The 27,728-nt window shown below is 39.8% G+C and overlaps 1 protein-coding gene across 2 annotated transcripts; it reads right to left on the bottom strand.

Annotated features, from left to right (window-relative positions):
• Window positions 1-27,114, bottom strand: LOC111864365 (cysteine dioxygenase type 1). Of its 2 annotated transcripts, none has more exons than XM_023851575.2 (5): window positions 26,970-27,114; window positions 18,527-18,791; window positions 4,386-4,669; window positions 2,324-2,493; window positions 1-1,798 (listed from the first exon to the last, which is right to left on the bottom strand). In XM_023851575.2, the coding sequence occupies exons 2-5, from the start codon at window positions 18,757-18,759 to the stop codon at window positions 1,763-1,765; spliced, it is 723 nt and encodes a 240-aa protein (XP_023707343.1). In that variant the 5' UTR covers window positions 18,760-18,791; window positions 26,970-27,114; the 3' UTR covers window positions 1-1,762. The 2 variants fall into 2 exon arrangements, with proteins under 2 accessions (XP_023707343.1, XP_023707344.1); XM_023851576.2 differs by lacking the exon at window positions 26,970-27,114 and adding an exon at window positions 20,545-20,684.
• Between the last annotated feature and the right edge of the window lie 614 nt (window positions 27,115-27,728).

Raw genomic sequence — 27,728 nt, 5'->3', positions numbered from 1 at the left:
GAAATACACCAGCTTTTAATCACACATTCACTATATAAATATTTTGAGTTTTCTAAACACCATCTCATAACATTTGTAATGTTGACCTTCATTCCATCTAGAAGTGCCTTATGGAAGGGTGGATGACTGGCCTGGCCAGAAGACCATTGATTATTATTACTCTCTTTGTTGACAGATACATACTAGGTAAAGTACTCATTCCTCACATCACTTATTTTTAAGGAAAACTGTACTGAGATAATGAATTTGCTTGTTATATAAGATATTTTTAATGAATTCTTACATAATGGTAGTAACTATATGTGTATTAGATAAATCTTTTGCATACATTATTATATTTCATAAACACTAAACAATTAGAAGGTGCCTTAACCTTGTAATGGCCGCAAGAAATTCATTGTCATGCAACAAACACTGATTATTATTAATTGCTACTTATCATTAAATTCAGGTTAGCAGTATTACACATCATCTTTATTATTTATTGCCATAGCACCTGATGATAGTAAATCTCGTAAAGTGTAAAATATATTTCTTTATTCATTAACTTATATGTGATCTCCTGATCATTAAACAGACAGGATGGAAAGAAACAAGGGAGACGTACATTTCATACCGTTTACTAATGCAGATATTTCTTCAAAGTAGTGAACTGGTTTTGAAAGAAGGAATATCAGATTGTCTGATTTGTTCTCACTGGGCCTGGGTTTCAAGTTCTGTGTCTTATGTAACATCAGATAAATCAAAGTACATTTCATTGTACAAATACTTTTATCAGTCTTTGTTTATGCCATACTTTTATATCGTTTTCCTTTTTTGCAGGGAGGAGGGGGGATTTCATTTCCCATTGTCACCTCTTTTTTTTAAGTTTCATATCCATGAATGTGTGAGTTTTGCGCGTTTGCCATAAGACATGTTTGGAACTTGGCCATGTTAGTCTAGAAATCTTTGACTAAGATTTTGATATTCAGTCCTTTGAAAACTTACTGCATTTGTGTTGTCAGTCGTCACTGTGCTTATTGACTCCTTTTGATGTCCAGTGACAGAGGCTAGCTCTTTCTAATGGGCCTGACTGAGTAGAAACATTTCCACCCATATACATTATTAAAGAAGCACATCCAGATTCTGAAATGTTCTATTTGAAAAAACTCATGGCAGTGGACAATATCCAAAGTAATAGTCAGTTTTATTTTTACACACCACTGTCACAGACATTCAGACTTAGTTTCACTATGCATGATACACATACAAATGTGAGTTAATTAAATTACAGGTCATTTTGTTTAGATGGCGTGTATTTGCTTATGTATGTAAGTGGTTCAATAAATTTTCATGAATTTTATAAATGTTAAAAAGGAAACGCAGATATCACTAAACTGAATTTGTGGGATTCTTATTGTGATTTTCCATACCAGAAAATGAACAAGATTTTGGTTTGTATCCCAAGGAAGAAAATCATGAACTAATAACACAAAAGATATGATAGTGTTTCTAATTGATGCAATTGTTTTTAATAACCCGAATATTTGAATTAATGTTTCCTGCATTTGGATTCTGTGGTCATTAATGTAGTCACTTAGCTTAATGCAACTGTGTCCAGCTGAAATACTTGTAAGGTCAAAATTTTCTGACCAAAAACTGATATAGTTTCCTATCTTGCACATGAGCTCATACCTAATGATATGCTGTATGCAACATACAGCCAGTTTGCACAGTTCTTGTTGGATGGGGATCCTTCTAGGATTCCTTGTGAAAACCAGTGCTAATTATCTTCTGGATCACGGGATGACTGTATATCCTGTAAAATAGCGAGACTGAGGTTAGTTATCATGCAGTATGAACAATATAATTTCACCAGTTACAAATTACTACATATTGTTCATATTTTTTGACTTGCACTCTCAAGATCTCTGTGTTTGTTTGTTTGTTTGTTTGCATACTATTTTTTTGTATCACACTAGTGTGAAGCCTTTTGAAATCTCATTGAGAAATTGTTAAAACATGCTTCATCATATATGCATAACCTCAATAACTTGAAAAGTTTTTGAAAGACAGCTATATTTATACAAATATAGTAAACTTTACACAATAACATGACCACTAAATTGTGTTCCTATTTGAAGGAAATATGTTTGGCAAACGTCTATAACAGAATTAACATATATTTTCGTAAATATTGTAGTGTCATTGTGGATGTGAATTGCATCTTGTTGGGATTACAGATTTTATTTTAAAAGAGAAAGCCTCCGATAAGACTTATCACATGAGAATCCATTGATTCCAATACTTTATGTTTAATAAGAAGAAGGATCTTACAACTTACCCTGTCCCTCTTTTCTCCATATTTGGACCAGAATGTCACATTTGTTAATGTGCTCTGGCCTGTCAGCTCATTAAATATATTGCATTTGCTATATGGGGGGCAGTAAAGATGCAGGCTGACAGCAGAGTTAATATTGCTCAAATTCTCAACTCTGTGGAGACCAATTGAGTCTGAAAACAGTATCCAAGATTGGTAATTAAAATGTAGAGGAACTCAGTGCATTTAGGTCTAAGCTTAGACATAAATATGAAGGGGAAACTGAAGTGAAATTTCAGTTCTCTAAACTGCTCAAACTAGAACTTTTAAATACTGTACTGTAACTCTGCCAAATATGATAGTGCCTATAAAAAATTTCATCTTGATAGATTCACAAATTCTGGAGTTAATACCAAATTAAACAGTAAAAAGAGAACCTCTTTTCCAAAATTTGTATCTTCTTGAACAAATGTAAACATTTTTGGATGAAATTCTAGATTTTTACATGTCACCTTAGAATGAATAAAAGTTGCCATAACTTCATTGCTTTATTTGTAATAAAATATTCCAATTAGTACAGCATCTATAATCAAAAGAGGAGCTTTATGCCCTTGGATAATTATTTTTAAACTTTTAATGTGAAGTTTGACAGGAAAATCATGCCAACATTTGTCAAAGACAGTATAGTGAACAATCAGCAAAAATTTCATGCAAGTAGCACAGTTTTTGTAGAAATTGACATTTTAATACAGGAAAGTGAATCCAATACACATGCAGAGAAAAGTGAGTCTAAAATAAAAAGAAAGACATATACAATTAAAAATTTGTACCAAAATCAGCTGTTTGAAGAGGCATACAAGGCTTTAACTTGATGAAACATTAAATAAAATTTTTCACAAAAAAGGTAGCAATTCTGTCTCCCCTTAAATTAACACCGATATATTTTACATTTATTATTTTATTAATGTGACATAAAAACACTTCTTCCATTTAGGAATAGGATTATAAGAATAGGTGTGTGTGTGTGTGTGTTAATAATTTCTAGCCAACACTACAACATTCGACCATGGCCTCAAAATAGTGAGTTTTATTTAACATAGTAACCGTGATTAGTTCTTGAAATTCACTGTCCGTTAACTATGTTGTTTCTTCTGATGTTCCACAGTGCCTGTCTGAAGGATGAGGTTCTTGAATAGCTGTGATTGTTAATCTTGTGTTTCAGTGGTTTCTATGTTTAATATGCATACTTTCTGCCTGCCTGTTTTCTACCACAAACATCATAGAGAACATTCACAGATGTTATGAAATTTAATTTCTTCTCTTGCAAGTATTTACTGAATCCACACCTGTTAATGTCATGTCCAAGTATTGCACTGAAATTTTTGGGTATGACTTATTCTTATTCCCATTTTTAATTGCATGAGTGAGCTTTGAATTACTTAATTTAAGTTTTAGCTGCTATATATTGTGGTACTGTCAAGGAAAGTGACCATACCATGGACAAAGAGCAGGTATTTCTACTTGCATATTTTAGAAATAGGTGATTAATTTTTCAGAAAATGAATGTGGTCAGATGTAGATGGCAACGCTTACATACTTATATTATGTATTACATGCATTTAACTCCCTTTCATTAACAAAATCAACATTGTTAAGGTAAAAAGATAAAATTGTCCCTGTGCTTAATTAATTAAGCCCAATGCCATGAAGACATATGGAGAAGTGGAGGTATAGCTCCTCCGTTCATGACCTCAGTACTGTGTGGAGGTGAGTGGTCAGCTTCATGCTCTGACAGCGTTATCCAGGGGAAATTATCCATTGTACCTATTGTCTAGGACAATGGGTGGGCCCTAGATTTGGTCTGGATGGTGTGGAGAAGAGAAAATCTTGCCTGTGTCTGGAATCGAACCACAGCTGTCCAGTCTGTAGCCATCATTATACTGACTGAGCTCTCCCGACTCCTTCAACATGATTCATTGTGTTAGAATCAGCACTAGCACAAGTTTACATACAGCTATATCGGCATTTGGAAAGTTAATACACTTCATATTACTGGCATGTGCTTCTAATACTTATTTTCATTTACCATTAATGTAGGTAACTTCATTGAGATGTAGTTGTTCCCTGGAGGTTTCCTTCAGTACCTTATGGTCTCTGCTGTTGTCGTCACGGTTGTCTACACATTCCTCACGGGCAATTCTGTTTCTCTCAGGCCAAGCAAATCGCACCTCATTGAGAGACCCCTGCAGAACCTTCATGAAGCAATGGGCATCAGCATGGTCATGGATTGCAGAACCATGGCCCTCACCCCAGCACAAAATCAACAGGTTAAACTTACCATTTCCCTCATCAACCAGATTTCTGGTGTACCTGGTAAAAGAAAGCGTTTTATGATAAAACTTATTTATTTTTGTATTGACCAGAACCTCTGCTTAACATACAATCCAAGCGTAATATCAAATATTGAAAGTCGGAGGTTCTGAGACAAGCTGATAGCCTATTTTCTTTCGATATGATAGGGATCACATAGAAAAACAAGAAATTAGGGAGGGACATACAGCAAGGTGAACTCAGTCTTTGAATGAAAGTTATGGGAGGGGGAGTATATAATCGTACAGACACAGCAAGGTGATAAGCTTCCTTTTAATCTTTAAAATAGCTAAAAATATGAGATGCAGGTCTGAAGAAGCTCCTCCAAATAAGAATTTTTCATTCAAATGATGACAGCTGACCACAGAGAGACTGTTGCTGGCAGATCCACATGCTGTCAGCATTAGTGCTACTGGTAACCAGCCCAAATACTCACAATCTCATGCACCACCATATCAGTTTTATTTTATAGTGAGATATACTTGTTACAAAGTAAAATAATACAACTTATGATGTGATAATAATTGCTGTTAAATTTTTGTTAATGGAAGAAATGTAAAAATTTACAGAATAAAGTCCTGCTTTCTCACTGTTTCGCTCTCTCACTTCCATTCAGCCTTCCTTCCTTCCTTCCTTGTTTTCTCTAGCCCACTTCTTTAATTTATAGCCTTCCTTGTTTCCCTTCTTCGACCTTCTTTCATTTCTTGTTGCCTTGGAACAGTATTTTGATTTATGTTATCCACATCAGACGAAATAAAGCAACACTGATTCTTGTTTTTCTTCTATTGTGTTAATGCATGTACTTCAACTTGTTTGACCTGCTTCCCAGAATTTGTTGAAATCATAATGCCTAGGTTAGGTTTAGAGGAAAAGGAGTTGTATTCTATTTCTACATATGATCTTTAATATTCTGATGATGTGTGGCCTCTCCATCCGAAATTCCTCTATTATGCTTCATTTTTTTAAACTGATTCCCATTTCAGTTAAGTTTGGAAAGCTGTGGACATACTTCTGCCCTTGGAGGGCACAGTATATACGATTTTTTTTTTCTATTTGAGTGCTTATGCATATCTGCAGAGTCTTCATATTCATTTACTGAAAATACAGTTGATAATAAAATTAATCAGTATGTAAATATCACTGCGTACAAACGTACGTTCTCGTATTTATTTAAAAGACCACTGCAAACAACTTCCTTAAATAACTTCAAATATTCATGATCATCCCCATCATAGGCGAACCATGTGACTGCCTGGCGCGATGGCTCTTATGGTCATCATTTTATACAAACCTTTTTCTTGTCTGCATTTTTTGCGAAAATGAAAAAATTGTTATACATCAATAAATAAAACTATTTTAAGAATTTCTATACCAACGATGATTTCCATCACAGTGTCCAGGTATTTTAAATTATTGTGTTGATGTGTCGAAAACTGATTTGTTTTTATCTGAAGGAAAGTGTTGAATTTCACATCGCCTGGGGCGACATTTGGGGACCTGAAGACGTTGAGAGATATAAGACTAACTTTGCATCAGACGTTACAGTTCAGTGATTAACGCTCGGTGCTTCAGGCGTTTATGGTTTCTGCCAGTCCAATTAGGCGCAATATGGAGCAGCCCTTTGTAACATGACTGCTTTCATTCACACATTTCTTAATTTATCCTTATCTATAGTTCTGTCGTTCGGAGTTGCATAACGTAAATAATCTAGAAAGCGTTGCTGAGTAATGAAGCAAACAACTTTTCTCAAGTTCAAATGATTTTCAAGTATTGAAATTCAAAACGGACTTTATCCTACACTTCAGAATCTACAAACAGTTTATATTTTATATTTTTTATACCATATTTAATCATAGACTTTTAAGTATTGTGGGAGGTAAAACACATGGACTGACGGACGTTGGTACTGGCTCTTAATCTTACTCATGAAGCTGAGTCCTCCTTGAGGAGCCACCAATTCTGCAGCTACTCAAGAATTTCCCAGCATTTTATGGAACCTGGAAGTTAATTACTGTGTTCACAAGAGCCCTCCACTGGTCCCTATCCTGAGCCAGTTCAATCCGATCCTATCTTAGAGAAATATGATGGGTACTGGCTCTACCATCACTGTTTTACTTCTAAAACGCATAAAAGTTGCATTACTCTATGTTTCATTTCGGATTTTCTCAGGCTACGATACACAAGGCTGTTGTGTGGCATTCTGTTAGCCAGTGGTTTCCCCTAATTCTCATCGACCGAGCTGCCACAAGAGGCACGCTTGTGACTTTTCCTCTGGAGGTCCCCTATTTGAATCCTGTTCGGGACAAGCCATCCTCACTGAAGTTTATGGTGCTTCTACTCAGTCGCTCCAGGCAAATTCAGGGATAATATCACGACTAGCTCACGACGGTGTCGTTCCAAAACCTTTTTTAATTAATTATCAGTCGTGCTACCGTTCGACACTCTGTACTCGCAGTTCGGGCACAGGGACAGTCGTACAATCACTTACATAGTAAGTGTGAGTAACGATCACTTCTGATTATTGCGTTTATAATATTTAACCCAACTTTTGAGAATTGTCACAGTATGAGAACAATATATATTATATGAAGTGATGTTTTAATGTGCACTTTGTGCATGGTCAATAAATTAACGCATAGTTGAAAGTTGTTTTTGCCTGCCCAGCCGCATGCTGAATCTTCAGAAGAACTGAACCGATTTCAGTTAACCGAATATTTGATATTGGATATATATACCAAGAGTTCTAGTACTAGTACTGGTGCTTACTTTACACGAAGCGCAAACCGCACTTCTGTCGATTTTCAGAAAAAAAAAGGCTCAACTTATAAAAAAATATTGTACCTAATAGAAAATATTGATCTTGTTGAGGTATTTATTTGAAACGCTTTTCATGTATGATCGAATATAAGGAAATGTAGGTAACTCTTGTTTGGGGAACTGACTTCGCAGCAGGAACTACATCAATTTCCTCGGCCGCTGACCGCTACGTTTCCCTTTGGTGTGTTGCGTGTGTTCATGGAACGAACTGCGATGCTTTTGAAGGTCAGGGTACGCCTATGGACAGACCGTCCCTTCGTGCGAGTACTTCACATATGATCACATTGCCATCCTCACGTCCTCCAGTTTGTCTTTCCATGTGATCTAGTGTCCCATGCTCTCACCGGTCTTCACATGCATATTTTGTTTTGTTTTTTTTTTTTCACTTGCATATATATTTCATATTTTCATTCGTTACCTTATAGACTGATGGATTGGTTGGACGGGCAGATGGATAGATGTATAAGAAACGAAGTAAAAAAGGAAACTGTATAGGAAGACCGTAATGTACGGGTGTACATACGGTATGAATTACTAACTCCTCATATGCATAAATACAATCGGTGATCGCTGTTCAAACTGGTTTATCCGGATGCATTCCTCCCTGTATTAAAACGGGAAGGTAGTTCTAACACATTCTGAGTGTCCATTCTGGTAGCCGGGATAACGCAGTCCGTATAGAGCCTGGCTATGGGCTTGACATCCGAGAGGTTGGAGTTCGAGACCCGGTAAGGGAATTTTCTTTTCCTGTGTCAACGTCGTCGATACGGATTCTGGGGTCTACACATACTTGTAGCCAATGGTTAACGGGGGCGATTTCTCCGAGAGTATGGATTAAAGTGGGCACGGACTTGACTCTGACCACACAAAAACAACAAAAAAACTCCGTGGCCTGCAGTTCGCAAGCGAACTATACCGACCGAGCGACCGCCAATTGTCGCCGAAGTTAGTACCAACTTTAGCGGATAGATGATATCGCGTGGTTAGCGCAACGGATCCCTACGGCCGTTAATCTCGGTTTTCTAGACCGGAGCCGCCATTTCCTTGAAATGGCTCCTCAATTACCCTCGCGAGGCTGAGTGGACCCCGTTCCAGACCCACTACTTCTCAGAAAATCTGATAGCGCCGGGAATCGAACCCGGGACCTCTGGATCTCTAGCCAGGAACTGTGATCAGTAGACCACAGGAGCGGTTAACTCTGACCACTCACCTGCAAATAATGCCGAAGTCAATAATACATGAATCTATACATGCACTCCCCATACGTCTTCATGGCATAGTGGTTAATTGGTTAAGCACAGGGACTTTGGGGAGGGGGTGTCCGTTATAAGTACATATTCTGTAGTCTTCCTGCTGGAACTGATTTGTACACATTCTGTAATTACCTGGTCAACATACGCGCGTTTCGTTGCCATAGCAATTGTAGAAGGCGAAAATTGTATCTCACTTCATAGCGGAATGCGTGTGAACCTGATAGCACAGTGCACGGCTAGTGATGTCTTCTGACAACACGAGACAATACAACTTTCACGTCATATCCTCATTATCCATTGTGACTGAAAAATGTGAGTTCTGGAACCATCGCAACGAATTTCTGTGTTCCAGTCATGTTGAGAAAGGCAGGCAGTTTCGTAATTGTTTTTGGCAATAGCAACGCACGATCTTGAATTAAACGGACAGTGATAACTATGGTTCGAACCCTGCTTTTGACATGGCTAATTCTCAGGGTTTTCCGTTGTGTAGGTAGAGGTCCTCCTGTCTTCCGCCTAATAATTCTGTTCCTCATACGAATTCGGGTTTAGAAAATTTATGTAGTGTGAAGTGTGAAGTGCAGATGACCTTGTGTTAATGGCTAAGGAAGAAACTGTGCTACAGGGCATGATTGATAGACTAATTGAAATTGGAAGGTGCTATGGGATGGAAATGAATGTGGGAAAAACAAAAGTAATGAAAATTTCGAGACAACCAACCCCAGTCACAATAAAGACAGACCAAAAACAACTGGAGAATGTGAAATGTTTTAAATATTTGGGTAGCTGTTAACAGAGGATGGAAGGTGTACTAGTGAAATTAAATCCAGGATTGCCATGGCAAAAGCTGCATTTAGCAAGAAGAAGAATCTTTTTATCAGCAAGTTGGACTTAAATTTGAGGAAGAAACTAGTGAAATGCTACATTTGGAGCATAGCTCTGTATGGGGCTGAAACGTGGACACTTAGGGCAGTAGATCAGAAACATCTGGAAAGTTTTGAAATGTGGTGTTGGAGAAGGATGGAGAAGATCAGTTGGACCGATTATGTGAGAAATGAAGAAGTGTTAATTAGAGTCAGTGAGCAGAGGAATATCCTACACGAAATAAGAAAACGGAAGGCTAATTGGATTGGTCATGTTTTACGCAGAAACTGCCTTCTAAAAGAAGTTATCGAAGGAAAGATAGAGGGGCGGATAGAAGTGACAAGAAGACGAGGAAGAAGACGTAAGAAGATGCTGGATGACCTTGGGGACAGAAGAGGATACTGTCATTTGAAGGAGAAAGCTCTAGATCGCATTAAATGGAGGAATTGTTTTGGAAGAGACTGTGGACCTGTCGTCTTCACAGATTACTGATGATGATGATGATGATGAAGTTTAAGGCTCCAGATGGAGACGTATAACCTAGAAATTCACAATGGTGGAATGCATGACTCAAAGGAGAGCCCTGAATACGATTTCAGCTCCAGTGTTCCACCGCAGTGGAGGAACCTCTAGTTAAAATCTTCCGGAAGAATTGAAACTGTCACTGGCTTCTCATATGTAAAACGAAACAATGCTTAAGATCACGGTTCTAATACTCTGCCGTTAACCTTGTCAGTGGGCGAAAACCGTCGACATATCTGCAGACTTGATCTGAACCAAAGTCTTTTGCCTTGACCACGAACTTGACCCGAAATTATCAACAGGTATGTTCGGTATTGTCATAAGGAAAGACCTGCTATATTTTTAGATGTCATATTCAGTAATCGGAGGACCATAATATTAATGAATATGTCCAAACGCCATTCCTAATGGCTTAAAAGTTGTTTGCATAGAAAAGAAAATAATGCAATTATGCGCCATTCAGAAAATGAACAAATAATGTGACTATCTGGAAGCAAATTAAGATACAAAGGCGAGATAACATAATATTCTTATAAGACTTGAACGAAATTTGTTTGCAAATGATATTAGGAAAGACAGGCACTAAGATGTGATTGTACAAAACACCAGGCTTCCTTGTAACATGAATTTAAACAAGATAATGAATTAAATTTATTTATATAAGAATTTATGCCGCCCTCCGTAGCGCTTCCATAGTTTTCAAGGCCGCAAAATCATGGGCACCCTCACCCCGAGGTCTCATGCTCGAATTCTGCTCAGTCCAAGGAAGTTTATTCGCCACGCTGCCCCTTGCAATGGGCTGATCCCCCATCAAGTTAATTCAGCTATATCCATCAGACTTAACGCTAAAATGAAAGAGGCCAGCCAGAAGAGGAGGATTAGAGTTTATGGTCTGCATTAGCAGCCTTTGTATCATTAAATTCACTGGATTTAGGTGGTAGGTAGCCTGCACGGCGAAAAAAAAAATACAAAATATTTATTTACAACCCGTGTAGAAAGATCAATTATGAGACGCAAACGTGGGTGGAAGAATGTTATTCAAACTAATGTAAAGTCCATTAAATTTTTATGTTAAAATTTTGAAAATTCCGAGATCTGGCTGCATTACCTACAGATTACCCTTCCACTGTTCGCCTGTATACATTACAGACGTGAGTGACACTCGACGTCACTGTTTCACTGAATATGAATGCTGTGAACTTGAAATGTTCTAAAAAGAAGTCCGAAAGAATACACGGTGCTACTGGATTAAAAATAACTTTTTTTTTTCGACAAAGGTCGAGAATGCAACACCTATGCACCATATGTACCTTATTACTGCTATTTTTTGTTGTTTTGAAATCAGTAACAACAACATCTGCTACGTAACGACGAAGTAGCATGCCTCGGACGTTTATACACGTATAGATGTATAATAACGACATGGATCGTGAAATGCGGGTTGACTCACGATACGGACCAGTGGCAGGCCTTCGTGATAGCGGTGCTGAACCTTTTGGTTCCATAACAACAGGCGACGAAGAGATGAATGGCCACCAAAGTGATGAAATTCTGTATAAGGGAAGTACGTAGAAAGACAGGAAATGACGCCTGCCAACTGCGCAGTCGATACGGGTTCAACCAGTATAGTGACCAGACCACGGGCTCTAAGATTGCGGAATAGGCATTTGATTCCCGGCGGAACTTGAGAGTTTGAAGGAAATGTAATAAAACTATTTGATACGGCTACATGTATAAAAATTCTGGCCTCTTCAGGGGCGTTGAATTAAGTACAGGAGCTATTACAAGTTTAATATTTGGACCAAAGAGGGATGAAGTGACAGAAGGCAAGATTTGAGGTTTTCACGGTGGTGACTGTGAAGAATAAAATTGCCCTCTTCTGGGATGTGGCGCCATGTAGATATTGTGTAAACCAACGTTTCGGAGGAACACATCGCCTCCATCTTCAGGGTATAAAAATCCGCGAACGAGGAACCAACGTGATCTGCAGCCACCTGCTCACGCGGGTTCCTCGCTCGCGGATTTTATACCCTGAAGATGGAGGCGATGCGTTCTTCCGAAAGGTCGGTTTACACAATATCTACACAGCAGTACATCCCAGAAGACTACAATTTTATTCTTCAAATGACAGTAGGTTAGAGAAAACTGCATATTAAAGAGCTTCATAACTTGTACGCTTCGCTAAGTATAATTAGATTGATCAAGTCAAAAAAGGATGAGATGGTCAGGCCACGTAGCACGCATTGGGTAAAGATGAATGTATATAGGATTTTGGTGGGAAAGCTAGAAGGAAAAACACCAAAAGGAAGACGTAGGCATAGGTAGGAAAATAATATTAAAATGGATCTTAGAGAGATAGGATGGGGTGGTGAGGACTGGATTGATCTGGCTCAGGATAGGATCAATGGAGGGTTCTTGTGAACACGGTAATGAACCTTCGGGTTCCATAACATTTTTGGAAATTCTTTTGTAGCTGAGCGACTGTCGGCTTTTCAAGAGAGAGACAGCTCCGCCGAATTAGTTATTTAGTTAATTAGTTAGCTATTATAAATGTTGCACGCTTTGAAAACAGTTAATTGAAATAAAATAAAATCTTTTATTTTAAATAGTTTTTATTTGTATTCCGTGGGGATAATAAAGTAAAGTGGACAGCAAAATCATGGCATATGAAACCCCGGGTGCTGCAGACACTCATAGCCACCAGAAGAGTACAATCATTGACTACGTAGGATTTTAGGTCCTCACACCAATGGTTATAAAGAGTTCTATCACAGAAGGTAGAACTCTTTAATTATCAAGTAGTTTTTCTATATTTACCTTCAAGCATCATATATAAAAACTATTTTAAAACATACGATTAATTGTATTTTAATCTCTTGCAGTTATAGAATGTGAAAATTTTAATATCCTTTGTACTTAACTAAACAACCCTGAAGATGGCAGAGCTTCGACTAAATATTTAGGGTTAAATGAACATTTTATGAAATAGATTAAATTATGGAGTTCTGTAAGATTTTTATTAAGCTGACTTGCAAATAAAACCTATGAAGCCTTTAAAATTCGCGATTTGTCTCTTGTCCACTGCATCCAGACCGAATTTGGGGCCACCCACCCAGCAATCCAATGGGCAATAGAGGAATATTGTATTTCCCTGGATGAAAGCAACAGCGACATGAAGCTGACCACTATCCTCCGTCTAGTGCCCAGGTTATGAATGCGTGGAGCCATATCTCTACTCCTCTATACGCCTTCATGACGTGATGCTTAATTAAGCACAGGGGCAACTTTAACTTAACAGTTCATAATTTTTAGGGTCTGTTAACTTCTGTTGAACTGATGTTCTCACGGCGATCACTATGAAGGGTAGTGTCTTCTGGCACAAATTTACAGAAGTTTCGGAGGAACGAACTGCCTCCAGCTTCATGGTCGAAGAATAAGCCAAACAAGCAGCAAAAATACACACTTCATTATGTCTTATCTATATCTAAATATTTAATGGTAGTGCTAGTCTGTTTGTATGGATGTGGGACTTGGTTTTTGCTGTAAGCGGAATATATACTCGTAAATTGTGGTCATCTGAGAAATGTTGATGACGTATCTATTTGAAAGTGAAGTAAGAGAGAAACGGAAGAAAATTTTGCGTGAAACGAACCTTAATCATTTACGGTATGTGTCCAATTTTGTAATCAATTAAAGACGGGTGAGGTGAGCAGAAAATGCAATAAACTCCGTATCCGGTAATCTGCAAGCGAACTATACCGACCGAGCGACCGCCGCTTGTCGGCGAAGTTAGTGTCAGCTTTAGAAGATAGAGGGTGTCGCGTGGTCAGAGCAACGGATGCCCACGGCCGTTAATCTCGGTTTTCTAGACCTGAGCCACTGCTTCCTTGAAATACCACCTCAGTTATCCTCACGAGGCTGAGTGGACCCCATTCCAGACTCGCTACTTCTCAGAAAATCTGGTAGCGCCTGGAATCGAACCCGGGACCTCTGGATCTGTAGCCAGGAACTCTGATCACTTGACCACAGAGGCGGTCTAGAAACTGCAATAAGGGCGAAGAAATGTGAAATTTATACGAAAGTTTGGTCCGAAGCTCTCAGAGTAAGTGTAACCTTGGTGAAATAGGCTTAGACTGATAGATAATACGAGTGTTATAATTGTCCTAGTGGAGAGAGGTTATGAGACTGTGGAGATGATTAGGCTGGCTCAGAATGGGATCAAATGGTAAAATTTGTGAACAAAGCGGATCTTCGGGTTGCCTGAAAGAAAGGAGTCAGTCTTTTGAGCAGTGTATAATATCATCTTAAGAAGTGTCCGTGTTCTCAGGAAAGGAAATGTAGACTGTCTGCATGAAAAAAAAACTATTAAATCCGCCATTAACCTCAAAGAAAACGTGAGAAATATTGCTCTTTCTTTCTTTTGTTTGTGACCTGATTCGCATGACCAAATGCATGTTCGTTGAACAGTTATTTGTGACAGAGAACTCAATACCTCAACTTCTGTTAGTTCGTGCATGTCAATACGAGTTCAAGCTCGTGCCCCATATCTGGCGGTTTGAGTGGCTTACAAACAGAAGTTGACGTTTTATGGACTGTTTAAACTAATGCACCTTTCTGTGTCAAGCTTTTGAAAAAAATTGCATGGTGTAGATGAAGAACAAGGTGCCAACAGGGCATGACTCGTCTTCTGGTTTCATATGGAAGAAACGGATTCCAGATATTGAGGACATCTGGTAATATATTGAATAATTCAGTAACGAGACCTCATAAATACAAAATAGAATAGATTGGTCTAAAATTCTGTTTTTGTAACACTGTGTTTGGTTTAACACAAGTTTAAATTTTGCTGTTCCCATGGCGTTTAACATAAATGCCTTATGTCCAGTGTTATGGGATTCCTTGACTCCATCGAAGATGATCTTTTTATGTAAAGGAATCTGATCAGGACTAGCGAAATTTCACCACTCTCACCTTTAGAAACGTGTCAGATTTATCGGTACTCCGCCACAGTAAAAGGAAATTTCCATTCACTATTAAACAAGACGTTATTTGTGTTGTTAATTATTTAAATAGTTTTATGTACATTGTTGCATAACATGTTTGGATTATTTCTATTAATAGTTACCATATGAACAAAAGAAATTAACTTGCATGTAACAAAAAGCAAACAAGGAGAAGGAGGCTGTTTCTAAAATATGCTGTACCTAAAAATCTCTCCGCCCACGTAGCCATTTTGGTTCGTCTGCTCTGTTGCGCCGGCGCCGGATGTAACAATCTCTCAACTAGTCACGACTCTCGCTGCTTATGTGGAATATACATGTTAATACCTAATGTTTTGGAACGTATTTACCCATCATGCACATCAAGGATTAAACCGTTTGACTTATATTTACTTTAGTTCCCGTTTCTGCTGGCAGTACTTCTATCTGTCTCTCTTCAAAACACGTGCCATTAATGGCGTCGATATAATGTACGAAGAATAACTGAGATGACAGAGCAATTGCTATCAGTGTCACGCTTCAGGAAGGATTTTATATTATGATAAAGCACAGTAATAAACAGAAGAACATGTCTTTCTATTTGTCCTAAAATGTGTGTGGCCTTCACAGTAAAAGTGATCAGTGTTATTGGGCCGATTGACTCACAGAGACACACGGACATGAGACGGGAAGATAAAGGTTTATGCTACTCGCTCGATTATTCATGAAGCAGAAGGTTCATTACCACGTTCACAAGAGCCCTTCACTGGTTTTCCCGGAGTCAGATGAATAATTCTGCAAACATACAATATATTGCTTCAATGTCTACTATAATTCTTGGATAGCGTAGTCGGTATAGCGACTGGCTACGGGCTGGAAGACCAGGGGGTCGGAGTTCGAGTCCCGGCGAGGGCAAGAATTTTCACTTCACCATATCGTTCAGACCGGCTCTAGGGCCCACCCAGCCTCCTATCCAATGACTACCGGGGGCTCTTTCCCCGGAGGTAAAGCAGCAGGGGCGTGAAACTGATCACTCGTATCCAACTAGTTCCGATGTCTAATGTGGGTCTATACATCGACTCGCCCATACACCTTCATGACGTAGTTAAGCGCAGGGGAAACTTTAGCTTTTTACCTTATCTACTATAGTTGTTTCTTCTTCTGTGCGTCTAGGCCTCCCAAACAACCTCTCGCAGTTTAGGTTTCCGAGAAACTTAGAACAGTGGTACCACAATAACTGCATATAATTTCCAGCAAAAAAAACGAAGCAGCCGTTACGAGGCAAACTTAATTGTGAGCACTGACTTTGCATATTGAGACTGTATAATTTAATTAATCTTCTCTTCAGGAGTGTTGGTAAAATGTGAGGGTAATGCGAGGCCTATTTGGAAAATAACCTCCGGTCAGCTTTTAACAAAACAAGCATGAGATACAAAAAGTATTATATATAAAAAATACGTACATGCTTAAGCTATTTCTCAACGTAGTCACCATGGTAAAGGAAGGACTCGCTTGTAACAGGGAATAAGTTTCTATATGCCTGTGTGAAAGACGTCTGCCACCTGTGAGCTCAGCCACGTTTTGACACCTTCCATCAACTCTTCATAATTGTTGAAGCGCTGTGATCCCAACCAGTTCTTCAGGTAGGTAAACAGGCGGTAGTAACTCGGAGCGAGATCAGAGCTGTAAGGATGGTGGTCAAACAACTCCCAGTTGAAATGCTTCAGTAGTGCTCGAGTGTGAGGAGCTATATATGGAAGCGCATTTTCATGTAGGAGCACTACATCGGATGTCAGCATTCTATGGATGTTTTGTTCTGAATGGCCCTACGGAGTTTTTAGTGTTCCTCATTACACTTGTGACGTTATTGGGATCCCTTGTTGCATGAATTTCACCATCAGCACTCCTTTCCTGTCCCAGAAAACCGTTTCCATCAGCTTCCCGGCAGGCAGACAATGTTTGTTCAAATATTTTTTGCTTGTTTGGTGAATGTGTGGACATCCATTGCTTTGACTGCTCTTTGGTTTCAACATTCACAAATGAAACCCAGTTTTATCACTTGTTACTCCCACAATGTGACTGAGAAATTCATCGCAACATTTGTGGCATTGCTCTAAAGAAAGTCAAAGAAGAAGCCATTCTCTGCATTTTACGCACACCCGCCAGCGTTTTCGGAACCCATCTTGTGATAGCCTAGCCTAATTATGATAATATCTTAGAGAACCGTGAATGAAATTTGTGGAAATTCACACGAAAATTCTGAAATTGTGAAGCTCCGTCTTTCACGAACATTCTGGTCCACACTTCGATTAAGATCACCACTCACTACAGATGACCGACCACTTCACTCTTCACCGTGAGTATTTGTTCGCCCATCTTTGAAGATTCTGCACCATTGTCTTACAGTTCACTCATTGCATTTTGACCGTAAGGCGCGCATAATTCACGGTGGTTTTGCGCAGTACTCATGTTTTATGGTGAAAAAAGCGCATAACAGCGCGAATATCGCATCTGCCGGGATTATCAATCGCAGGCCACACCATAACTCAGTCTGTAGAGACAAGAACAAACACTGGATGGCCTGTCATGTGATGGTTTAGAAGAAAATGAGTCATGTGACGCTGCCCCGCATGCGCGAGGTTACTTTTCATTTAGCCCTCCCATTAAAAAATGAGATTGAAATTTACGCCTCCCCCTTTTGGGTGGTTGGCTTAAAGTTTGCTTACTATCATCTCCTTGACAGACATGCTAGCGGGTATATAAAATCCTTGTAGGGTCACCCACACGAAGACAGACCGAAAAGTATGGGTCAGACGAAAGGCAGCTAGCTGTTATCTAGGTGAGGGGTTGGGCCTGAGGCTAACAACCTCACCTCAGGAAACAAAATATGCTAACAAACCTAGCGATGGATCCTGGATAGCGAAGCAACTGAGGAAAGTTTATGCAGACAATAAGTTATATCTTGGTAAAAGTCGACAAATCCGGAGAGAGAAGGCTGAAAAAAATTAGCAGATATGAAAGCGTAGAGATGGACAAAAGAAGCGAATAAGAGGGAAGAATAGCCATGTGATACAAATGGAGCCAAGGTTCTTAGCGGAATGTACAGCGAAGGATTAACTGAGTAAGAAATTTGTGCCCGAAGTGCTGTGCCTTCTGGGATATAAAGCTGTGTATTTCGGCATTTCGGAGGAACATATCGCCTCCACCTTAGAGCACAAGAACAGTCCAAGCAGGAAACCAACATAAAGCTGGCTTCTTGCTTTGTTTATTCTTCTACCCTGAAGATGGATGCGATGCTCCTCCGAAAAAAGAATCTGTTGACTTTCACCAGACTTCGAAGAAGACAAAATCCTTCATAGTCATTACTGTGAGAAGCTTAGACCCAACAAATATTTGCTTTTCTACAGTCATGTTTTAGGTCTCACCTGCATCTATCGAACTTTGCGTATCTCCTCCAGTCCACGGGGTTGCTCTTGTACATGCTCATGAGTTGCTGCACGTACTCAACGTTCACAGTCTCCGACTCGAACACTACATAAAGCTCTCTGATAAGGTCTTCCAGCGTCGAGATCACTGGCGTCTCGGCGCAGGGTTTGTACTTCGTGTGCTGTCCTTCACGGTAAGATTTGACGTAACTCTTCTGCCTCGCTACGTCCATTTTATGATTCCACTCGAATCCGTGGTAAAATCCTACAAAAAATAACAATTTATATATAAACACGTATCTAATTTCAGTGTGACGTATATGACAATATATTGTGTTATATTTGCTCGAAGCAAGAATTGTGGAGCCATAGAAACTGCCACTCCTAGGTAACGACTGCGTAACACCAAACAATGGAATGACTGTTGGAAGCGGTGTTTTCTGTGTGGTCCGTGCCGAGGCTGTATAACGAGGACCAACTGCAATTACAAGGGAGTCTTGAGACGGCGGTCAGAGGATTAGAAAATTGATGTGAGATGCCCGCTAGCCTGCGATGACGCGATCCCGGGAGAAGAGGAACGTCCACTGGTGAAGACATAGCAGGCTTACTGCGTGTTGTAGTGAACTGTAGATTGCGCGATTTAGCGCTAGCGCAATAGTTACTTGTAGTTACAATCTGTAAATGTTCAATAAATCCGATTACCTATCCAAACCCCGTCTATAGTCACACTCATACGCGTGACAATATAATCTATTGCAGTTCTGACACTGGGGATGCTTTAACTCAGGGAGCCAACATCGCGGTTAAGTGTTTCATATTCATTCTTCGTCAGGAACCCGCGTTGTAGCTTGTCTTCGTTATGTTAATTCGCATTTTCGAATTTATTATTTATTATATTTTTCTTTATTCATCACCTTATTCACAATTAATTAATTTACCCAACCGATTACTTAATAACTTAAATATATTTCTTTCAAAAGTTCTAAATTATTTAATTATTTTTCACTGATAGATATTCAGATATTTCCCCTCCTAATAATTGACTCTGAATTGATAAATATTTTCGTCACGCTACACGATATTTTGAATGGGATCGAGGCTGTAGAACTTCCTTTTTATTACAAAACTACACCGGGAAATACTTTCATGCCTCAATTAGAGTTGGAAACTGCGACGGCCATGTTACCTGCTTAAAACTGCTTGCTCACTGGAACAAATTCTGACGTGTTTATCATGACGTAACAAATCTGACATTCGAATCTGAATGTTACTGTCCGTATTTCTTATCCCAAACGGACCTTTTGGGCCTTATTCTTCATCGCTTACTTTAGTGGTCAGTTCTTTTTTCTTCTTCGTCCTTAGATGTTTCCGTTTTCATGTGGATCGTCTTTCAACTTAAACTCTCTGCATATCTTAATTCCGAAAGATCCTGACGACGGTGTATAACAGAATTGCTGCATTTTTACAACTTTCTCCATCGTCCGGTATTCTAAAAACTAGAAGACACAACATCTCGGAAACAGGATCTGTGTTCATCCTCAAATGAGGGGATAGACACCTACTAAGTATCTAAGAGACCCAAAAGATAGGCGCCCCCACCCTCACCTGAGGACGGAAAAAGATCTAGATTCCGAAACGTGTTCTCTATTCTATTAGAATACCGAACGATGGACGAAGTCCCAAAACGCTGTAAATTGCCGTACAACTGGTTCCCTGAAGGCCTTTGCCTTAATGTTCCGCCATGTTTTTCCTTTCCTTCCTTGTTATTCTAAGCTTAACATCCGCCAGTTTTGGGGTGTTTTTAATATGACTTTCAAAACCTTCTTCGGATATCGTCTTCATTCCTTCTTAATACCTGAACATTCCGTGTGACCGGTTTCCCCATAAACTTAATTTACTTACTTTAGTTAGGTCCGTGGGTCAATATGCTCAGTCCTGTCTGTGACAAATATTTAGAATATTTTTAGGTAAAAGTGAATATTTTGTGTGTTATTTCAGTTATACAATTTCAGCAGTACCTTGTGCACAGCCTCGAACGAAATCCCAATACTAGCAAGGTGAGCAGGCAAGCGAGACTGAGTTTCAGTCGTTGTTAGCGTACATCAGAAACCGAAAAGTTAGTCAGTGACGCTGCTCTTGCGCTTCGTCCCTTGCCTGCCACATTCACTGTCACGCGCTGAGGCTTATATGAATTCAGAGTAAATGATAATAAATAAGGCATAAGAGATTAACATTTTACAACTTACTACACTTCTTCTGTAAGCACAGACAATTACCTAATGGTATAAAACCGCTTATAGCTGGATTCTTTACTTTGACTTCAATATATTTCCTTAGGCCTATGCTTATGGAAAAAAAATGTTCACGTCACAGTCAACAGCAAATAAACAAATTGTAGAATATGTAACTCTTTGGCGTTTGTAACGATTTCTTTATCAGAGGAGGGGATAAAGAGGGAATGCTACACCAAAAGACGGGAAATCTTCCTCCCCTCTATGTTAGAAATAGGTAAGCTTTCCCAAAAACAAGAAATTTCCTCAAGCTCTGACTAAAAACGTAATTCGCGTCGTAATTATTAAAATAGTTTAATTTACATTGTTACATGTTTAGACCTCTGACACGATATGAATTAAACTAAATTTAATTTAGCGAAAAGTAAATAAAAGCAGAATATTCCGTAAAGTATACCGTTCCTGAAATCTTTCCGGCCCAGAAACCCGTTTGGTTTGCCCTTGCTGTTGCACTAGTTCTTCTTACATTTGTCTGTGTCCTGTTACCGTAGACACTGATGTATGTAAAACTCCGTGGCTTTAGTCCGCAAGCGAACTATACCGACCGAGCGACCGTCGTTTTTCAACGAAGTTAGTGCCAACTTTTGCGGATAGAGGATGTCGCTTGGTCAGCGCAACGGATCCCCACGGCAGTTAATCTCGGTTTTCTAGACCGGAGTCGCTAATTTTCCATTCAAGTAGTTCCTCAATTATCCTCACGAGGCTGAGTGGACCCCGTTCCAGACCCAGTACTTCTCAATAAATCTGGTAGCGCCGGGAACTGGACCCGGGGCCTTTAGATCTGTAGCCAGGAACTCTGACCACTAGGTCACAGAGGCGGTCTACTACACAAATATTTATTGACGAACATTGATCTACAAATCGTGCAGATCACTTTCGTAAGAGTTAAGAGTTTATCGCTGCATCTTTCGTATCAAGGCTTTCTATTCTGAGTGCGTAGCAGTTTGCTTTAATTAGACTTTACTCAGTCTAGGGGTATATGGATGATCTAGTAATGCCTTACGGACTCCATCTTTGTGTGGTATAAAATCATTTCATTTATCCTTAAGATAGAGGTTCAACCTAAACGTTGGTATATAATTACGAGACTACACGACGTCACGAGTAAATTTTACATGCCTTTCTCACCCCCAACCAGTCTCATCCATCTGATCACCCTGATACTTTTAGGTGAAAAGTAAAATTTGCAAACCGCCTCATAATGTCATCTTCTGCATCCTGGGCTGTCAGTACACGAGTTTCGAACGGCCTCAGTCTTTGCTCTTCCGTGGGAACAAATTTCACGCCAACACAAAAAGCAGTTGAAGTTACAATTTTCTGTATTAGGTAGAATTTGAATTTCTTACAGCAAAACCATTTGCTGCCTTCTTTATGCTGGTTTCTTGCTTGTCTTACTCTTCAGCCCTAAAAATGGAGGCGACGTATTCCTCCATGTTCCAAAAGACAGAACTCTTTATTCTTTATGTTGTTAGATAGGAGGAAGAAAGAACAGAAATAATTATAAATTTAATTTAATTTGCTTTTACCTTCTTTTCCAGTAACCCCAAGATTCTACAGAACTTTCTCTACTGTATGACATGACCCCTCTATATGAAAATCGTTTGCAGGAGAAGTTTTCGACGACGTGTCACTGCGTATTTTGTCCTAAGTCAAGAGCTCAACGCTGGGTAATCTGCCCCTTAATTTTTTGTCACAGTCAAGTCCTGTAGATAGTTACTGACGTTTCGGAAGAACATGCTGCCTCCATTTTCAAGGTAGAAGACTCCTCCGAAACACTGGTAGCTCTCTACCACACATAGCAGCATGACGCCCTACTCACAAAACACAACAAACTTCGGCGTCACTTCCATGCGAACTCACATCTCTCATAACTATTATTGCTTAGTTTCGTGCGTTAATATTGATACACTATGTCTTTCCTTCTTCAGAGGTTTAGGCTATTGGCCTGTTTCCGACTTCAAGACAATATGTCCTCCTGTCTAGCTATGCATTGTCCGACACTTCATTGTATATTGTTTATTTCATCACATTTTCCATTCGTTAACACCATCATCATCATCATCTGCTTCAAGGTAGGCTTCCTTTAGCCCGCTCCGTCTCAAGGATCCTCCTCCCGTTGTCTTCTCCTTCGTCTAACATTTCTTCTTCCGTCCGGTTGGTAATTCTTAATCTTTTCGGGTCAGTGGTGAAGAGTCCATTCTTCAGATGTGATTATGCCACTTGTTTTTGTGCCCTTGGATTCTTTCTCCTGAAGCATATATCTGTAATGCACTGCGTACTTTCGTGTTGCGTACATGGTCTGTAAGTGCATACCCAGAGACGCGCATTTCTGCATCTTCCGTTCGTATCTGATTTTATCAAGGCTTCTCTTGCATCATTCTGTGTGGATCAAGAGAAGGAGAGCTTTAACAGCTAACCCCTACCCCTCTCACAGATATGATCCGGAGTCACAGACCTCTGAAACGACGGAATTTCCCCTCGCTTCAGGGGACAGCAACATTGAAAAACATTAGGTAACTTTAATATTGCCCAAAGCTGAAGTCCGTTTACAGGATCTCCCTTTCACAGTTATTCGCCTCGTCAATAAACCTTATATTTTTATAGAACCCTAATATCCATCATCGTCGTCACAAAATCCTGTTATGGAGTTCATATTTAACTTTATATTCATCCAAGATCCATGTTAATGTTATATTTCCGTCATTGTCTACGTCTTATTTTGGCTTTGCGTCCACATTTCCACACTCCTTCCTCTCGTTTCTTGTACCCCATGTCTCATATTGTGTGAAGTTTCCGATATTCAACTTACCTTGCTCCTATCCCACATAATCTCTAACATGGCGAAATATTCTTCTCAGAATTCGTTCTCGTATTCCCTTACTCACCGTGTTTCTATCAGAGAGACGAAGTCTAAATATGCCCATGTAAACAAGAGTGCAAAATTTTACACGAGTTTGGAGAATACATATTTTCCTAATTTAGTTTTTGGTTTTTGCTTACCTAGTTGTCAATTATGTTCTTGTAGTTGAAATCCGCCGGTCACGGTAGCCAAGCGGTCTAAGGCATGTACTGTCTTCGCTCGTTTGGAAGCCCAGATCGTAAGTTCGATATGTGGTATGTGTATGTGTTTAGGTAGAGGCCTTGCGACGAGCTGATCACCCGTCCAAGGAGTCCTACCGTATGTAAGGATGATCATAAAACTAAAAATCAGAGTCCAGGGCCCAAGGGGGCTGTAGAACCAGTGAAAAAAGAACTGGAAATCCAAATGTATAATTGCAGTACAAACCCATTTCTCCAGAAGCTGACTCCAGTATCCATATTACTCGTACAGTTCATAGAATCAGAATACTGTGTTAAATATATGCCATATCAATAATGTTTTAGGAAAGTCCGTATGCAGTGAAGATATCTATATTGTGTGCTGTCAGTTTCTGTATAATGAGTCGTGTTTGAGGCTATCATACAGTTTGATATAAGCGTCATACGAACCACTATCCTGCAACGAAGAGAAGGTAAGGCAAGTGGCGGGTAGAAATGATCGACCCTGACCATTGTACCGTTCATTTATGGGCACATAATCTTAATTGACCCACCCAGCTTCAACTTCCAATGGACACCAAGGGGTCTTTCTCTGGGGGTAGGGCGACCGGGGAGTGAAGCTAACCACTCGCGCCCATCTAGTGCAGAGGTCAAGAATGGTTGAGCCATACCTTTACTCCCCATACGTCTTCATGACGTGATGTTTAATTAAGTAAGCACGTGAACAATTTTACTTGTGACAAGTTTTAGTGTGGAACCCCATAAGGGGTTCATTTAATCACTTTTTTTAATTCGCTTAGTGGGCGGTGGAGTCCAACTGGGTCCACTCGGCACGGCGGCCACTGTTTGGCCTATTGTAGCCTGCCCCGGGTGATTATGATGATGGAGAATTTGGTGGAATGAAGATTGGCAGGGGAAACCGAAGTACTCGGAGAAAACCCGCCCCAGCGCCACTTTGTTCACCACAAATCCCACTTGACCAGACCCGGGATCGAACCCGGGCCGCCGCGGTGGGAAGCCAGCGACTAACCGCTTGAGCTATGGCGTGGCCCATTTAATCACTGAGTGCAAAGAGCATGTAAGACGCAAGTTACGAATTTGGTATCGTGTACTCGAAGTCGATACGTCCAAATTAACGATATACCAAGCAGCAACGGTTACTGTACTCGTACATATTCTGGATTTCATAATCAAATTTCTGATCTCGGCGTGTTGAGCTTGTCAGAGCTGTAATAGTTCTGATTATGGTACCATGTAGCCCCGTAAATGTTTACCAGCGGGTGAAAGGATCTGCTGTTTTCATCTTCTGAGCTGAATATGAAGGCAGAACGATGTAGATTCCTCCGAAACGTCGACAATCGCCTATGAGACTACGCTGTATTATACCCAAAATTTTAAACTTATGCTTTCAGTTCAGCCGAGGCATCACATTTTTCTCTAAAGACATGACGCAATTAAGAACGTTATCTTCAGGGAAGTTGCATCGTGAAGTTCGGTAGATAGCAACTTGTCAGCAAGTCGTGTTCTTAATGTTTACTTCCTATAGGACCTCACATCACAAGTCTGTTAAGCGTTTGTGTCCTTAGCAGTTTTCGTTGCCTGGAAGGTGAAGGTAAAAACTGTTCATCACCCTATAAAAACACATGGGGGAGTGCAGATATATCTCTAGCGTTCCTGAACTCGGCACTAGATGTAAGTGAGTTATCAGCTTCACGTCCCGGCCGCTAAACTCCAGGTTAAAGAGCCCCCGGTACCCATTGAAAAGAGACTTTGTGGGTCCCGAGTCCTTCTGGACGCGGTGGAGAGGAAAATATCTTTCCCCTGCCGGGAATCGAACAACAACCGTTCACCCCGTAGCCCGTTGCTACACCAACTGAGCTATGCCAACTCTGGAAATTGTTCAGTGCCTGAGTAACAATAAGTTTAAGCATAGTGGACATTGTTTATTGTATTGAATTGACATGAAGTGAATTGCAACGTCCACTGCTTTTGCATGTGTGGAATACTTTGCATGATTCTGCGTACAAAGTATACATTTTGTACAATTATTATGGGGTAGGCCGTCTGAAGTATTCTGATTTAGAATTATCTTCTGAAAATGTTGATGCTTTCATACTTCTGAAGGGATTCATTGCGTGACAACTCAACCCATCCCAACCTCTGTTACCCATTGCTGTAATCATGAAGCGAACCAAACGGTTTACTGCATACGAAGATAAAACTGTGAGCAGATTTCCCTATTTTTGAGAGCAAATTACACGATTGTAATGTTACGACGGCATGAGAAAAAAGAAATATGAACTTCTTTTGAAGTTCCTTCAACTACACCACCGCTCATATTGGTTATTCCTTTTTATAGCACACCAGTTTCAGAACATTATTATTGGTTACAATGTACAGATCAGCTAATATTTTTTTTGCAATGGCTCTTCCAGACCATTCAAAGCCCAGGCCTCTTATTCAGTTCCTTAATAATTTTTCACAGACGGTAGGACTGCTTGGGCAAGTGATCAGCCAGTCGCAAGGTCTCTACCTAAATACAGGACAACACAGACACAGAAAAACGCATACATACACCAAACATCCATTCCTCGAGTTGCATCCGAACCCACGACCCCAGCGTCCGAGCAAACGAAGACAGTACATGTCTTAGACTGCTCGGCTACGGTGACCGTCAGGTTATCCATTGTAAATTAACAAAATAATGAGAATGAAGAAGGAATTGATTGTTTTGCTTTCATAGACCTGCATAAGTTTCTATAAAGCTAGTGCATACGCAAACTGTTCGGAAAAGCAGCGAATATACCCCTCTCGTTGCGGAAAATAACAGGATATAGGGCGTACACCGTCGAATACACTACATTATACCACTGATGTTACGTATATAATAAGACTACACAATATAGAATTCCGTCAATGCCCCGAAAAGTTTTGAAACCCCCGAGATCCCAGTGCGAAAGAAACACAAAACCATTTACAAGAAATAAACCAAAATCTGTGACATTGTTTGAGTGTATCGTCCTGAGGCAGCGGGAATTAATATTAATCAATATTCGGGTTTGGTGTTTAATTTGCGTCCATTCTGCGTCATGCAATATAAAATAATTTAGAACCTTATATGTGGTTTCTTCCCAGCTGAAGCCGCCAGAGCGCGTCCACGCTTACAGCACTGCACAATCCGGTCCGAAACCTCTGCTGTAGCTGAACGAACTGTAGTCCCGATCAACCATCAGAAGACAAATGAAAGTTAACGCACCACACATCATTCAGTGTTCGTGGTTTTCGTTGTCATGACAACAGTCGTGACGAAAGTAAATGAGAGAAAAAAACAAACAAATCTTTGCTGTGTGTCTTCTGACCCTTGAAAAGTCAGGTTCTGTCTAGCCCAGGGAAGAGAAACAGCCCTCTTATCAGCAGCAAAGAAAAAACTTGTCACGATAATGGACATCCACTGTTACCGTTCTAATGTCACTATATTTCACTCCGGTCACTGTCGTGATATGAGAAGTTATATTTGAAGTCTATTCTCACGACAACAAAATAACTTGCATGAATCTCCTAGGTCGCTGTCTTGTGGGATGTGATATGGTGTAGATGGGTAGAAGAGGACCGACGTTTCGGAAAAAACTGCTGCCTCCGTCTTCAAAGTAGAAGACGAGGCGGTACATTCCTTCGAAACGTCGGTAATCACTTACCAAATTACGTATTATTATTATTTATTTAATATTATATATTTATTTATTATTATTTATGTGACAGGCGCCATATCCCACAAGATAGCCATCAAGGTAGAAGATGGAAGGTAAGGGCATCTTCGAAACGTTGATACTTTTCCATCAGACTATACGGTGTCACATTCCAGAAGACCATTC

Source organism: Cryptotermes secundus, unplaced genomic scaffold, assembly GCF_002891405.2.
Source record: "Cryptotermes secundus unplaced genomic scaffold, Csec_1.0 scaffold346, whole genome shotgun sequence".
Classification (NCBI taxonomy): Eukaryota; Metazoa; Arthropoda; class Insecta; order Blattodea; family Kalotermitidae; genus Cryptotermes; species Cryptotermes secundus.
This window is presented reverse-complemented; position numbering and strand designations above follow the sequence as displayed.

Coding starts and splice junctions, on each gene's coding strand:
- LOC111864365 (XM_023851575.2), bottom strand. CDS start 18,759: ATGGACGTAGCGAGGCAGAAGAGTTACGTCAAATCTTACCGTGAAGGA. Junction 4,670..18,526: donor GCAAAGTTCGATAGATGCAG/GTGAGACCTAAA, acceptor TTCTTTTACCAG/GTACACCAGAAATCTGGTTG. Junction 1,799..2,323: donor ATGGAGAAAAGAGGGACAGG/GTAAGTTGTAAG, acceptor GCTATTTTACAG/GATATACAGTCATCCCGTGA.